The sequence below is a fragment of the Cuculus canorus genome, chromosome 2, assembly GCF_017976375.1.
Source record: "Cuculus canorus isolate bCucCan1 chromosome 2, bCucCan1.pri, whole genome shotgun sequence".
In the NCBI taxonomy this organism is placed as follows: domain Eukaryota; kingdom Metazoa; phylum Chordata; class Aves; order Cuculiformes; family Cuculidae; genus Cuculus; species Cuculus canorus.
In genome coordinates, this window is record NC_071402.1 from 131,030,683 (window position 1) to 131,046,762 (window position 16,080).

The 16,080-nt window shown below is 38.8% G+C and overlaps 1 protein-coding gene across 5 annotated transcripts in view; it reads left to right on the plus strand.

Annotated features, from left to right (window-relative positions):
• Positions 1-16,080, plus strand: part of ETV1 (ETS variant transcription factor 1) — a 113,894-nt gene that overhangs the window by 80,591 nt on the left and 17,223 nt on the right. For all 5 annotated transcript variants that reach the window (XM_054059231.1, XM_054059233.1, XM_054059230.1 and 2 more), the window contains 2 exons: positions 1,555-1,743; positions 5,446-5,693. In XM_054059231.1, the coding sequence (XP_053915206.1) occupies positions 1,555-1,743; positions 5,446-5,693 (437 nt within the window). The remainder of the gene's footprint in view (positions 1-1,554; positions 1,744-5,445; positions 5,694-16,080) is intronic.

Here is a 16,080-nt window from a genome sequence, read left to right on the forward strand (position 1 = left end):
GGAGCATGTTTGTAGTGAAAACTGCTGATTTAAATGAGGACTGACTAAAGAATAATAAAACCATAATAGAGATCTTATAAAAGTAACCTCTTCAGCAGATAACAGACTGATGAGATAATGCATTTAGCTGATGAACACTGATGGAGCTGTTCGCAGTTGTATCGAACACTTACATAACCGCTTTAAAGCACTGTTTTTTTTATCAAAATGCATATTCTCTATTCCTGCTCCGTGGGAGACAGCCAGAGTTTAAAAAACACAGAGTGTAAGTGTGAAATAGAAGGAAGGAGTGTCTTGTTTTCCGTGAGTTGTTTTGAAAGTACTTTCAAAATGCATTACACACATTAGGAAAGAGAGAGATCTGATCTGTGTAATGGACAAGAGATTGGCAGGTCAGAGCAACACTTTAGGTATTTATTTGACAAGTTTTGCAGATGTTGTATGTGCATATTCATGGATAATTACTATTTAAAGTAGTATTTCATTAGGCTCTGCATCTTTGTTACCCATTAAAAAGCAAGTTGTCTTCTTTTATAGGGATAGGTTATAAAAATTTTAGTTATTTGTGGGGGTGGAGGAGCTTACTGCATTCTTTATTGACTTTCTTTTGGTTTATACTTAGGTGTCAGTCCTTCCTTTACTGTCAGCAGCGAAGTGTTTCTTATTGACATTTCAGTCTATTTTAGAATCTTTTGTCTGGCTTGTGAGTTTTTATTCCCATTAATGTGCTACCAAAACTGTTAGCGCTTAAAGCATTTACATTTAACTGCTTGGATGTGAAAGTGGGAGTAGGGGAAGATGGGCAACTTTGCCAGTTATAGAGGAGTGATTTTGATTTCAAAAATTAATGCATACAAAGATGGGTTTGATCGGTGCTAGGGACCTGACATAGGAAAGTCTACAAATTTATGCTTACTATCTGCCTAATGTCTGTATTTTTCCTGTTTAGAAAGAGCAATCATCAAAGTGTGCTTAAGACCTTTCCTGATTTAGGACACCTTTGAAAATAGCATCTGTGTATTTGTAGGGCCAGCACTTTTTTTTTTTTTTTTGGAGGGGGGGAGCGGAAATCATGTCAAGAGAGGCTGCTGACATCCTAGAGTGGGTAGCTAAGCCAACATACTATTGTTTTCCTGGGTCAGATCCCTTCCCTCTAGCTGTATTGTTTTACTGTCTCACTTTGTGGTTTGTGCAAGCTCCAAAAAAAGTCTTGACAGGCACTGCTAGCTCTTTGTGCTCTAGTCCAGGTGTTTGTACTTTTGTGTATTTTGTATACCTCCTGTTAGAATATCACTGTAGGACTAAGTCCTTTAAAGATAAATTTCTGTGCCCTTGAGAAGAAAATGCTGTGCTGAACTACTTGCCTCTAGCATGACTTTTTCTGTGCTCTTTGCAATGTAGAGTAGAGAATCCCTCTGCCCCAGCCTGGTTAATAAGGTAACTATAGTAAAAAACTTGTACATGTGACACTTGGAGGTTTTTCTGGAAGTAGATGCTACTTCTTTTATTTCTGATAAAATAAACTAACCTTCTTTACCCTTGCCTTGCTGATAGTGCCTATGATCAGAAGCCACAAGTGGGAATGAGGCCCTCCAACCCACCGACACCATCCAGCACTCCTGTGTCACCGCTGCACCATGCGTCCCCAAACTCAGCTCAGACTCCTAAACCCGACCGAGTTTTCCCTACTCATCTTCCTCCATCCCAGTCTATTCAAGACAACAGCTTCCCTATGGACCACAGGTAAAACACAAATTGTGAAGGACCCATGCAGAAAGCATTTCAGTTATATTTGCAGGTCTCTTATGCAGAGTAGCACTGACTTCTTCCCCACAACTATTCCGTTTCAGGCTGGGGGACCAAGGTGAAATTCAGCAAGGTTCAGAGTGTCAGAAATATGTGCATTTTACGAAAGGCTGTCACCTGAGTTGATGGATTTCAGTAGGAGTTCGTATTGGCAGTGACAAAGTTTTTATGACTTGCTTCTCATGTGGTTGATCATAAGGTATCTAGGTCCCCTGTCCCATGAAAGGCTGAACCAGATGGTCTTTCAAGGTCCCTTCCAACCTGGGCTGTTCTGTGATTCACTTGAGGCCAGCAAGCCCTATGAGGTCGTGAAGTCACTAGCAGGCATGATCCTGGCTATAAATATCTGGCCTCTTGCTAAGCAATTCACTTATCTAAGAGATAAGTGCCCATGTTACAGTGTTAGTGCTTCAGAATATTCTTTGGAAGCATGGATCCTTTTTCTAGTCCCTTTTGAAATATAATATTACGAACAAACTAAGATGCCAACATAAACTGTGCTTAAATAACATTAGTCTGAGTAAAAGCCACAAGAGCTAGAGTCTAGAATTAAAGCTTAAACTGTCCTTAAGTCACCCTGTTTTGTTTTGATAAGTTAGAAATCACCAGACAACTTTCGTAGGCTTTCATAGCTCAGTTTTGCAACAGATATGCTCAGTGCATTTCATTGATTTTTGAGGCCAAACACTTGTTTGTCTGAACCTTTATTGCTTGAACCTCTTTTTGTTTGCTGTGTTGTGTGAGCATTTAAATTTTTAGCTCTATATAAAGAGATATATATGTTCAGAAACTCGAATCAGCGCTTAAACATTAGCAAATTAAGAAGCACCTGAGAAGAGAATCACCGTTGTTGGAAGCGCAATTTGCGTGCTTATGCTCTAATAAGGGCTGTTATCTCTAGGGATTTGTGGAGATCACTTTTGAAGGGGGTTGCTAAGGTTTTATTGCTGGTTTGTGCTCTGCTGAGATAGTTTTAAATATCAACCAGAGTCCTCTACAGGCCCTCCTGGCGGTAAGGAAGCGCTGAATTGGCCCGTTCAGCTGCCATAGTCACTGACTTTTTTCCCCTCCCTCCACGCAGGCCCCCAGTGAAGCCATGCAGCATTTCTGATTACAGGATGGTGGATAAATGTGTTTCTGTATATACACCAAAGTCAAGTCATCAGGAGACTGAAATCTCCAAAAGCTAAATGGCTTCTATGCAGAATGCAGTAGTAAGATTTTTCAGATGAAAAAATGCTTTGTATTAGAGCAACTTGTTAAAATAGTACTGAGGCTGTATGTAATTTGAGTATTTACAGAGGTGTATACCTTACTCTATTTTTCTATATCTGAAACACTTGCTTCGCAGGAGCTTTGTGGGCTCTGTACATGATTCTACCTGCTGTCTTTGAATTCATATTCTTTAGGGCATTTTGCGCTAGTGCTTCCCTTCAATGGTAGAACTTCGTGTGTTCTAGTGTAGTCCAAAATAGCTGACTCAGGCAAAAAAAAAAAAATTATTTTCCTCTTTTTTTTCAGAGAAAGGTAGAATTGTGGTGAAAGATATTTTTCCCTATTTCCTTATTTATTTTGCATCTTCTCACGTTCAGTTGTTTGAAGCTAATCTGCACTTTGTATTTTTTTGAAATTCAAATCTTCCTGATTTACAAGGTGATATGCTACTACAGTGAATGTATTCAGAAGATGTCATTTAAACAAATAACCTACCTACGTGATTTCATATATAAATCTAAAACTCAAGATATATTTCTTTGGAACATAGATTGGTGGCATAAGATAGCATTAGTATCTGGAACATATGGCCTATACATCTTCGTACAGGGCATGAGTATGTGAGCGATAAGTGGTCCTAACAAGTACCAACAGGAATCAAATCCACTTGTATAAACAAATGGCTTGATTCCATACAAAGCTTCCAGTACAACAATTATTATTAACTTCCTTTGAGGCTTTGTGAGTGAGCCTGTTTCTTATTTTAACTTCAAGTTGCAATTTTCTGATTCACTCCTTGACAGTTCTTAATGATAATTTCTGCTTCTTTTTTTGGCTAATGAAAAAAGGAAAAGAGGGAAATGAATGCAGTGCCAGTCAGCCTAACTGTTTCATAATGCATTTGAGTTTCTAAGTTTATTTTCTGCAGGTGTAGGTGGAATTGCAAAATCCAATGTTACAGTGCAGCACTCTTTCTACTGCAAAATATAATATTTCAGCAGCATTAAAAAAAATCATTTTGTCTACACTACTACATTCTAATAGTTTCTGTCTCTAGATCCCGTAGTACTTATAATTAAGCTATAAGAATAAATATTTGTCAAACCGAGTTTACAGCAGTATTATGACAGACATTACTGGAGTTCAGATTGTTTCAGAAACGTACCACACATGAGTTCTTAACCAAGGATTGTACTGCCTGTGCAATCAAATCCTACATTCTTCTTCATTCACCCAGTTTTTGGCAAGAGGATATCTGCTCTTGCTTGAGTGAGCCAAAGTCGGTTCAGATCCAAAGTAGAGGAAGCTGAAGAATTGGTTCTTGATTTATTTTTTTTAGTGTGACTGGGAGAAACGTTTGTTGCAAGAATGTTGCAGCTGCGGTGGATTAGGGCAGAGACAGTATTGCTACAGTGATGGTTACCACCACGGTAGCAATCTGTAGGAGACCACAGGAAGACTTGGTGCAGTTCATCAGGGTGCAGTGGGAAGACAGCGTCCTTGTATCCTTCTCTGTGCTTCTGAACCTGCCGATGTCCAAGTAATTACATGCAGGCCTTTTAGTTCAGGTAGATGTGTTTTATGAAAGAAACAAGCAGCATAGGTTCTTGACTAGTGTTGCATGTAAATAAAGTTAATTTAAAACTGAATTATCAGATTTTATCCTACTGAAGAGCATTCGGGTGTAGTGAATGGCAGCACGGCTTATATGGGTGACTTCTTTCATGTAGATATGACCAATAAAACAAGTTAATGCAGGAGGGGAATTCTTATGCATTGTTTCTCTTAGCAAAAATTTATACCCTCTTGTTTTTCTAGAGTGCTTACGTTCCCTTCCCATTAGAGCTGGAATGCAGTACCAGCGTTGCAGGTAGAGCTCCCATGGCACAATCCTCAGGAGGACAGAACTGTGGACTTTTACCCTGGAATGATTTCAGATGTAACAGCAGACAATCCTCTTTATTATCAATGTTTGTCTATTTTTTGTGGTCAGAATGGTTTCTGTGTAACAGTAAGAATGCTAAGAGTACATTAGAGTACAAGAAACATGTTGCTAATACTGATGAAAGAACAGAGAATTCTACTTAAGCCTCTTCATGTTAACTATAGTAGGATGTTAGTCTTTCTGCTAGCTTGAAGCTGGTGTGTTTTCCTCTTTACCCATTATGTTGAGAGAAGATATTGAAAGCAAAGAGGGTGGTGGTGGATCTTAAAGCTGGTATTGATAGGTGGTTTTTTTTTTTGTTTCTTTGCTTGTTACTGTTCTACAACACAAGGGATCCTGATGGGTGCACTTGTCATCATCTTAAGCAAAATGTTTTCTACTGAGAAAGGGATACAGCCGCTAATTATGACCTGTGAAGATCTTTGGCAAATGCAATGTAGCTCAAGTCTTTTACATGATCTCTCTAACTTGTGTCCTAGATTTCGTCGTCAGCTCTCTGAACCTTGCAATTCTTTCCCACCTTTGCCTGCAATGCCAAGGGAAGGACGTCCAATATATCAGCGCCAGATGTCTGAGCCAAACATCCCTTTCCCACCTCAAGGTTTTAAGCAGGAGTACCATGATCCAGTTTATGAACACAATGCTATGGTTGGCAGCGCAGCTAGTCAAAATTTCCCCCCTCCTCTGATGATTAAACAGGAACCTAGAGATTTTGCATATGATTCAGGTAGGTGAGACTCTCCTTTACTTCTTCGTAGTAAATAAATGAGTCCAGGGTAGCGCTATTGATGTTTTGATCATATGAGTTTAAACTTGCTCTTTTGGCTTCTAAGTCTCCTGAAATAATTTATGTCTGACATAGCTTATGAAGTAGTAAGATTGCTACATGGTGCAACATATCTGTGCCTCCATTGCTTGGTCTGCAAAGGATTTCTTCTGTCCAGACACTGCACAGGTAAAAGAAGACAAGGAAGAAAAAAATCATTGAGCTTTGCTTAAGAGAGGGCTTGTTCTGTACTCTCTCATCCCTGACCTCAGAATTCGTCTGCTCTATTTTATGACCTCTTTCATTTATCTGCCAGAAATAGAGGACTCTTTCTCCTCGTGGTTGCATTACTTTAAATCAGGAGTAACTCCGCTGAAGTGGGGTTTATACAGCTATAAAACCAATGAGGGAGAAGAATCAGCCAAATTGGTGTCAGCTTCTCAGTTTGTGCATACTGCTGTGTTTTGTGGAGATACATAATCTGTGATGCCAGATTGCTGATGTAGAGAATACGCTGTTGCTATTAATAATGTTTATTATGGTTGTGCTTATAGGGCAACTAGAATGGAGCCTTATTGCTCTATGGACAGTATGAAACAGAGGAGGTGGTGGCAGAGCCTGCTCTCAATAGCTTCTGGTCAAAATAGGAAGATAAGCAATGAAAAGGATAAGAACATAAATCAAGGGAATAATAATATTGTAGGTGTTTTTCACAGTTTAAATATAACATCTACATTGTACTTGGGAAAAGCAAGAGAGAACGAGGAAAGCAAAAAAGGAATTTAGTGACGAGTACCAAGTAACAAGGAGAAGGAAGCTGGAAAGGTGGTATGGAAAGAATTTGAGGTTAAAATAGCATGTAGGTGGCTATGTGGGGTAAGCAGTTCATCAGTACTGAGCTGAGAAAATTCAATCAAAACATGTTTCTGTGTAATACCCGCAGCTCCTCTTTGGCCTCTGCCTCTATTCTGCTTTGTATATGCCACAAAAAGGGTTGAAAGGGAGGGGTTTCGGTGAGTCCTTACTATGCTTCTGGAGGAGGATTCGTTGATTTTGTCCACTTGAACCCTGAGTCGAGCAGGGGAAATGGGTGGCCTTGTCTGACTTCAGTCTGAGTCTCTTCTGGGTACTGCAACACCTGCAGTGCTTTTCTGCTGCTTTAGCCCCTGGTTAGGTATTTTTGCAGTTTGTTTCCAAAGGGCTGCATGGCAGCTGAGGTGAGATCTCCTTTGAAAGTTTAATTCATGACAAACTATCTTCCAAATTGATACAGTGGAGAGTTTGATTTTATTGTCTTTTCTGTTCCTAACTTAACATTATCTGTTTAGTGGGCTGTTTTGTGATATCATTGTTGTAAAGTGCTTGAGTTTGAATTCATCTCTGTGTTAGAACAGGGGAATTTGGAAAGTAGAGCTGCTTTCTCCTTTCTTTCTTTTGACAAGAACCAACACAGGTAAATTTGAGGTAGGTCTATACAGGGAGAAGAACAGGGGTGAAATATTTCTCCAAGCTGAAATGTAAGACAAGATGAAAATAAGTTCAGATTACAAGGGTCAGATCTAGAACTGAAGCCCTTCATTGATGAAGGTTGTGAGATATGTGGCACTGGCAGTCAGGTATCTTCAGTCTTACAGAGCAGCATGGGAGAGACTGTCTGTGTAGTTAATGTGGCAATAGATAATAAATAGGGGACTGCAGCTTCAGGCACTGCCAGGCCCTTGCAATCTTCATGGGCACTGTTATTCATCCTGCTAAATTAAAGGGTGAAAAAAGGCCTTTTTGTAAGCATATTGCATATTTGGCCAGGAAGTGGGATCTCTGTATTGCATGCTATTACTTTAAATCTGAGGTGGCTGCTATCATTCCTCTTTCTTTGGAATATTCTTCAGGAGAAAAAAAGAAATTTTATTCTGAAAGGAAGATGTGTGAACTTGTATCCAATCTTATCTTGTTTTTTTTTTTTTTTTTTGTACCAGCCAGAAGAACATTCCACTTTATAGTAATGATGTTCAAGTAAAACTGTTGTTTCTTTTGTAGAAGAATAATTAGTTTTTAAAAATGTAATAGCTGTGTAACCAGTGGTCATGAAAAATTAATTTGTTGGTATCAGGAAGTAGTTTTATTGGCCTCAGAATCACTGCATTTAAGTTGACACATCTGTACACTCCATAAATTGCAGTCAACAACTGTGGTCTGTTGATATTTTGTCTTGTTACCATCTGTGCTCTAGAAACCATCATTTTCCATTCTTGCTAAGAGTACATTAAATAACCCCTTAGGAAACATAATGTATTTGTCACTGAATCATTGATTTCATTTTTCACCTATGGATGTTCAGGGAATGAGGAATGCCAGAGTGAAAAGTCTTTTTACATGGTATTTTATTGCAGCTCAGATAAGAATATGGAAACATATTTAAAAAGTTCATTGTAATACACCGAGATGTTCCTTTTGGGATGTTTTTGAAAGAGCCTCATAAAAGTTCATTGCTTTTGTGCACTATACTTGTATACTTTGTGGGAAGCTGGTGAATGAAAAGCATTATTATGGAATGATTATAACTCTATTAAAACATGACATTAATTATGACATGGGAAATGGCAGATCAATTAGTTGTAATTGTAATTGCAGGTATGCAATTTCTACTGCAGAATGTTTGAGATAATGGAAAAAGAAAAATGTCAACAGAGTAGAAGCTCTTCTTTATCTATCTTTGCTTCTAGAAGTCACAGTGCATCATACATGTTCAATCAGTCAGACCTTATTTTCTGCCTCTGATGTTTTTTTTTTTCCATGGCTGCCAGTCACATGTAGATAGTACTTGACGCTATATCTAGCAACTTTAAGCACAAAGATGCAGCCAAGGACATACAGAACTTTGCTATGTTGTGTCATTAATGAATATGTCCCAGGAGGCTTCCAAAGACCTTTGTTTAAAAGGGTTCATAGTGGGCATTCCTGTACAGTTAGCACTTCTAGAATTCAGTTCATGTATTCGGTTATTTAAACAAATAAAGCCAAACTTGAGATGCTTCATCTGTTTTGGGCTTTATTTTGAAGCAAGATCATTGTAGGCTTATGCTCCCTACCTCATGTAGTGTTTTTGCAAATTTACTAAGGTAAAACTCTTGCTATGCATGTATAAATATTAAAGGTCTAGTTTTAAAATGACATCTTAAATTGTTGCTAAATTTGAATCTCATATTGTGTTTTGCCAAATTGAAATAGTTACTCTGTTTGGAAGGTTGTCTGTGACCATGTCTTTGACTGGGAACTTTGAAATTTATCACACAGTGGTGTTGAAAGATAAGAAGAGGAGAAATTGTTGCTTGCATGTACTTATTATTGATTGACAGGATTTTTTCTGATGAAATCTACATGGATTCAGTCTTTCTTGAGCAAGTTAGAGGCATTAGCAGTGCTATTCTCGCAGTTACGTTTCAGGGTAGCCTCACAAGTAATATGCTTGAATGGACCTTAGAAAATTTAGATTCTGTCCATGTCACTTCCAAAATCTTTTTCCAAAATACTAGTCACATCACTTAAGGAATGAACTATCCAGACAGAATTTTTAGCGTCCATATGTTGCTTTCTGGGTTGCTCATTCTTCTAATTCCTGAGGCCTCGCAAGTGATAAATACCTTGTAATGAATGAGGAACTGCTCCTCTGTTAAGAGAGATGAGCAGAGGCAGAGAGACACATCACATGTATATACCTCCTTCTTTTGGGTAATTGTTAGAACTGGATAATTTTTAAAGAGCATTATGTATTACATATGTTCAAAGCTTAGCTTCTGCGAACTTCCTGTATATTTCTGGGTGAGGAAGTATGGGAACATGAGATCAGGGTCCCTGTGCAAAAATAAGATGCATGATATGAAAAATCTGGCAGAAGCAGCATGACTGCTTTAAAAGACTTTGTCAGGGCTGGACAGGGCTTTGTTTGGACCTAAAATTGACCATTCAGCTGTATTCATCTTGAAGTCATCTCTTCCTTTTTTGAAATATTCCATCTCATTAAGTGCACAACTTCCAGGCTCCGTAACAAATGAAAGGGACGCCACCTGCAAAGCTGTTTACTGCACGGCTCTCCCTCCCCCAAAGAGTTTTACCTGTGCACCCAAGAGAGTAGACCACCAGGGCAGAAGGCTGTATCATCATTCCTTTGCAACAAAGTAGTTGTATCGAGGTTGCCCTGGAGTTGTGATTATGACACTTAGGTTCTCTCATACCTGTAGGATGTTGTTGGCATTCTACTGTCCATGTTATAAATGTGTATTTACCTAGTGACTTAGAACACAGTAAATGCAAGAGTCCTTTCAAATACCCAACGTTGGATTTCCTGAAAAGCAAATCAATGCAAATTAACATGGAAAAAGATCCCTAGTAGCATATTCTTCCCTAGAGATCACTTGAGATGTCCCTAATTTTAGGAGTTTGCATAAGAGAATGTGTTGAATTAAAATTTCAAGGGGAAAAAGAAAGTTAATTTATTGGAAGTATGTTTATTTGCAGATTGCTTCTTTTTTTTTCCATTTTTAAACAACAGTCAGTCTGTTGTACTTCTTGGAAGTAAAGTTTAGATATTTGGAGATGCTAATATGAAGGAAAAAAGGAAATCTTAGCTGTCAGTCAGAGTCAATACAGGTTTGCTTTTCCCAGGATATTCTCTTGTGCGTTGACCAGTGCTGCATTTAAAATGACACAACTCATGGTGCTTCTACTACTGTCTTTAATTATATTGGCTAATTTTTATACTGTGCTTTGAAAACGTAAAGCGCCGTATGAGTGCTAAGTATTATTACTACAATTATTCCCCTGGGAGATTATTTCACAGACTAATAGACCTCACAGTTAAGAAATATTTCTTGATCATAAGCCTAAATTTTCCCTTTGATCAGTTCCATTTCCTTGCTCATAGCTGCACCTCTTCGGCTCATCCTAAACAATTCCTTCGTATTAATGTACCACCTTTAAATCTCTGTAGACAGTTTGTGTGTATAGTTTTTGTCTGTGTGACTCGTTGAGATCTTTCTTCATAAATCCTCCAGCTGCTTAATCTTTTCCTCAAATTCTCTCTAGGTTTTCTTTTCCTTTCATTTAATTTTTTCTTCTTATTTTAGTCAGGCTGCATATATTTGCAGTGTATTTGAACACAGTTTTATAAAATGCTCTGTGTAACAGAAATGACTCCATTCTTTTCCTAGATACAGCACTTGGGTGTGCACGTGTCAAAACTGCATCTCCTTATGATCTTAAAGAAATTCTTTTACACAGCAGTACAATTGTTCTCAATGAAAATCTGGCTGGCATAAAGGCAGGAGGGGACAAGGGATAGGGGCTTGCTCTTGAGTTCAGTAGGTTTAATTAGTCTTTCCTCCTCGTTTTTCGTTTGGCGGTTTTCCCTAGTCTCACTTCTGTGTTTTAAAATACTTCACCCTCTTGTTTCAGAAGCTTGTCTTTGCTGTGTTACCTCAAGTGACTGAGCATGAATTTTGTTAGGTCATTAAGCTACACTGTGCTTTGTACTTGCTCTTAAAACACAATCACAAATCTGCTGTGAGATGGTATGACAGTAGGAAATAATAGCATCTGAGGGGGAAACTTGGGAAACCTGTACTTGGGAAGATAGTGCTATGAAAGGCAGAATTGTAACTTTTCTCTTGCTTCCCATCTAGCTGATTTTCTCTATTCACTAATTCTGTCTGAAAGAAATCTGTAGTTATAAGAGAATTCATTTTGTAATACTATGTTCATGAACAAAGGAAAACCTGAATACCAAGTTAATGTAAGCATATAGGCCATATATCTATTTTTCCTTTCAAAGCAGACAATATGATCTGAAAAATTGTCCTGCAGTCCCTGTTTTCCTAAGAAATGGATAAATATCCTCTAAATCTACAGTTACAGTAAGTGGCACTGGCTAATGATTTGATTTGAGAATTGAGAGCACAGTCTGGATTTACTCTTTGTGCATTAACGCAGGTCAAATGGACACAGGCTGCATTTTAAGTCAGTAATGGAAGGCTGAAGCCTGCCTTAAACCAATCACATCGGCCTTACCCAAGACCGATTGATCCCAAGAGGCTGAGCCCTGTGAGCATAGCTTTTATATGAATGGACTCTGTGCAGCCTGAAGTTTCATTCATAAAATGGATGCTGAAGGGAAAAAAAAAAAAAAAACGCCCACACACACCAAACCCTGGAATGTCCATTTATGCAGAGCTGAAGGGTGTAGTGTTCCCTCAGCTGCTGCTTTTGCCAGTTGCCTTAAAGTAATGATTAATGCTCCTTGGCCCTGCCTGCCTGTAACCTGACACCATTTATGGCCTTGGTGTGTTTCTAATGTATAGTGAATGAGAAGGCTACATTCTCAAATCAGAAACATAAACAGGAACTGGTTGGTCTGAATTCCATTCAAATATGTCACTTCAGCCGTGCAGTGTTTGTCCAACTTCGATTTTACAGGCAGGGGATGGGGCGGGGGAGAAAAAGCAACACAGACATTTTTTTGCAGTAAAATTACCAACAAAAGGAACAAGAGACGGAGAAAATACTGCTGTCTTTTGTTGAATTCAAAGTGAAGCAATGTTTAAAATACATTTTACAGTTACTGAGGTTAATAAAAGTAAATACATGATCTTAGAGTACGCTCAAAAGATCAGCTCCATGTGGAATTTTAATTCAGAACTGAATGTATGAGCCTTTGTTTTCCTGTTCTGCTGTATAAAAAGTTACACATCGCCTAGACAGGCTGTTGACATCTGGTCTCAGAAAATGCATTAGATGTTGTCATAGATCTAAAAACCCAAGTTGTGGAAAGGAAGCTGTTTGCTTAAGGTTTTCTTTCTGTATATGTGTAATAATTCCACTTAGACATGAGCTGGTGCAGCCAGATTGAGTTCTCAGGTAGGTTTTTGTCAAGTGAGATGGAAGAAATTAAACTTAACAAATTTTAATTAGCTGTATTTTAGAAGGGAATGTATCTATGAGTGCACATGCTTCTAGTTATTTTCTTTTCCTAATTGCTGGTTGAATACTAGTGATTGACAAAATGAAGAACAAAACCTTCCATTCTGAATGTTTTTAAACTGTGTAATGATTTGGGAAAAGAACGCTTAATTTTTAGGTTTCAATTTTTAGCAAAGGTAGTGACTCAGTTTTCACCCATGTAACCTCTGTGCACCTACAATTTTCATGCTGAACCTGCTAATGAAAAAGTAATGTTGACTTCTATATTCCCAGGATTTTACCAGTTTGTAGGACTTTGTTGTAATCTACATAGCTTCTGAGAGGATATCACTTTTAAAGGTGATTGAACTGAAACCTAATATATTAGCATTTAAGTTGTGAAGTATGCTCAGCAATTCCTATATAGGAATATCGTCATTAGTTCTCATATGTCTACTTGAATGTCTCTTTTTTTTGGAGACGTGTAGGATTATTAATCTGGATGTGTTCTGCAGGTTTACAAAAAGATAGCTTTCATGATCAAAAAGAATCATTTGGTTCTTCTTCCTGCAAAACACAGATCAAGGATTTTTCTTATTGTTTCCTTATACCACCTTAGCCTCTTGTTGCGATCCATTTTGGAGAATTGTCCTTCTTACCTAAAAACCTCTGTCGGTTTCTAGTGATTTTAGTGTCGCTCTTTAACCTTGAGCTGGTCAGAGATTCTCAGTGGTGGTAAAGAGCTACTCTTTACCATGAGGCTAAATGTGTTTCAGTAATGGATGAAGCACTCCTTTGTAAACAGTTTGTCAATGCTCTTGGAAATCCCCGAACAGAAAAGTTACTTGAAGCACGATTGTGATGTTAGTAAGTTTGAGGCCAAAAGTATGATATGTTCTAGCTCAAACATTTTACTTTAAAACGGATAGCTTTGTCTCATCATTTGGTAAAAATCTCTCTTGATGCACCAACCACCTCTCCATGTACCAGAGAAATGCTTGAGTTGTACAAGGAAGTAGTTGGTGAAGGCCTGCAGGGCACCGAAGTGGGGACTGTGTACCACAAGGTCAAGCTGACATGTGAGTGTCTCCTGGGATGCAGGTTGGTCCCAGCTACCTGAAAGGCTTGTGCATGCCCTTCTGTGCCTCGTACCACAAAGGGAAAGAGTCTGTATCTTGCCTATGGGAAGGCAAGTGGGACAGCACATTATGTCTCTTTGTATAGATACACCAACTCTGAATTGCTGAACCAGGAGCTAGAGTCCATGTGATTATTTTCAGACTAAAAGGACAATTGAGGAAGATATGGTGTATGTTAAATTACAGTACTGTCTGTATGCACTGGGAACTGTTTCTATTCTTAATATGACTTAGTTGTTAATAAAATGTAAATTGGAGAAATAGGTGGGCAGACACTAAGCATGTTTCAGTTTTAGTGTCATCACTTTATTTCATGCCTGTATGGAAGGAGATGAGTTGAGGTGTTTGATGAATTCATGTGACTTAAAGATTAATTTGAATGGCTGGATTGATGGGCGGAGGCCAGTTGTATGTGATCCAACAAGGCTAAGTTTCACGTCCTGCATTTGGGTCATACCATTCCATGCAACACTACAGGCTTGGGAAAGAGCAGCTGGAAAGCTGCCTGGCAGAAAATGACCTGTGGATGCTGGTCGACATCTGGCTGAGTATGAGCCAGCAGTGTGCCCGGGTAGCCAAGAAAACCATTAGCATCCTCACTTGTATCAGAAATAGCGTGGCCAGCAGGACTAGGAAAGTGATTGTCACCCTCTACTCAGCGCTGGTGAGGCCACATCTCGAATACTGTGTTCAGTTTTAGCTCCTCACTACAAGAGAGATCTGGAGGTGCTGGAGTGTGTCTGAAGAAGAGCAAAGAAGTTGGTGAAGGGTCTGAAACACAAATCTTATGAGGTGCAGCGGAGAGAACTGGGGTTGTTTAGTCTGGAGAAAAGGAGGTTGAGTAGAGACCTTATTGTGCTTTACAATACCTGAAAGAAGATTGAAGTGGGGTGGGTGTTAGTCTCTTCTCCTAAGTAACAAGTGCTAGGATGAGAGGAAACAGCCTCCAGTTGCTCCCAGAGAGGTTTACATTGGATATTCGGAAAAAATTCTTCTCTGAAAGGGTTGTCAAGCATTGGAACAGGCTACTCAGGGAAGTGGTTGAGGCACCATCACTAGAGGTATTTAAAAGATGTGTAGATGTGGCGCTCAGAGACACAGCTTAGCAGTGGACTTGGCAGTGTTAGGTTTACAGTTGGACTTGATGATCTCAAAGGTCTTTTCCAATCTAAATGATTCTATGATTCCATGACTCTATGACTTGTAAACAGGCTTGGTTTATAAGGCAGCCACTCACTGTACTGTTCATCTGAGCTGCTACACAGAGGCTAGGGCCATGCAGGTAGCTCAACTGCCTTTAGCTGCTTTGTTTCAAGTTGTAGGTACCTTTTAAGCCTAAGTATCCCATCTCTCTCTCTGCAGGTGCATGTATGTAATACAGTACTTCTGTGTCACGCTGTGCTTTGTCACATGCACATGGGCAGTCTCCTGGGCCTCCAAATCTTCAGATGTTGTTGATAATGTGAACTAATAAGTAATTCAGAGTTAGAGTGTAATGTAACAATGTGTCCTTAGCTGGGAAGGCTATGTAAGGTCAGAACCACAGGAATGGCTGAAGAATAAATCCTATTCCAGGCTTTCCAGTTCTTTCTTTGCTCCACTTCATTCAGGTGAAGACAGTCACTTCATCCCATTGCCTGCAGAAGCTTCTCCTGGCCAGGGAATTGACTGAAATTCTGTTTATTTCTGTGCTGGGTGTGATTATGGGCCTGAAACATGGTCCTTATCTCTTGAAAATCAATGGAAAAGAGTATTTAAGAACTCCTTACCTACTTGGAATTATACAGGGCTGACACAATTTGACCTTTTAACTTCTGATATGGTAATTAATCCGAAACGCTTCCTTATTGAGGTACCACTCAAATGTCTTACTTGATAATGAAACCTAGAACCTGTGCCTGCTAAATTCAGTAGCAGATTTTTCTCATCCTGAGAAGTCTGTTTGGGCATTTTCTGCTTTGATGTATTTTGGTAAGGTACAGCAGAGCTTATTTCCAGTGTTTTTCTGTGTTACATTCCTAGATGAGAAGGTAGTCCTGCAGTGTCTAGATTACACGCAATTTCAAAATAGCACCTAATGGGAAAAAATGGTTTCAAACCAACATGGTACAAAGCCATATTCAGTGTTTTATGATGACTGCTATGTTGCTGTTAGCAAGAGAAGCAATGAAATATGACATTTAAGTATTTCAAATTAATAATAAAAGATTTTTTTTTTTGTATCTGTATTTTTACTTTGTTTTTTCTTAAAGGTCATC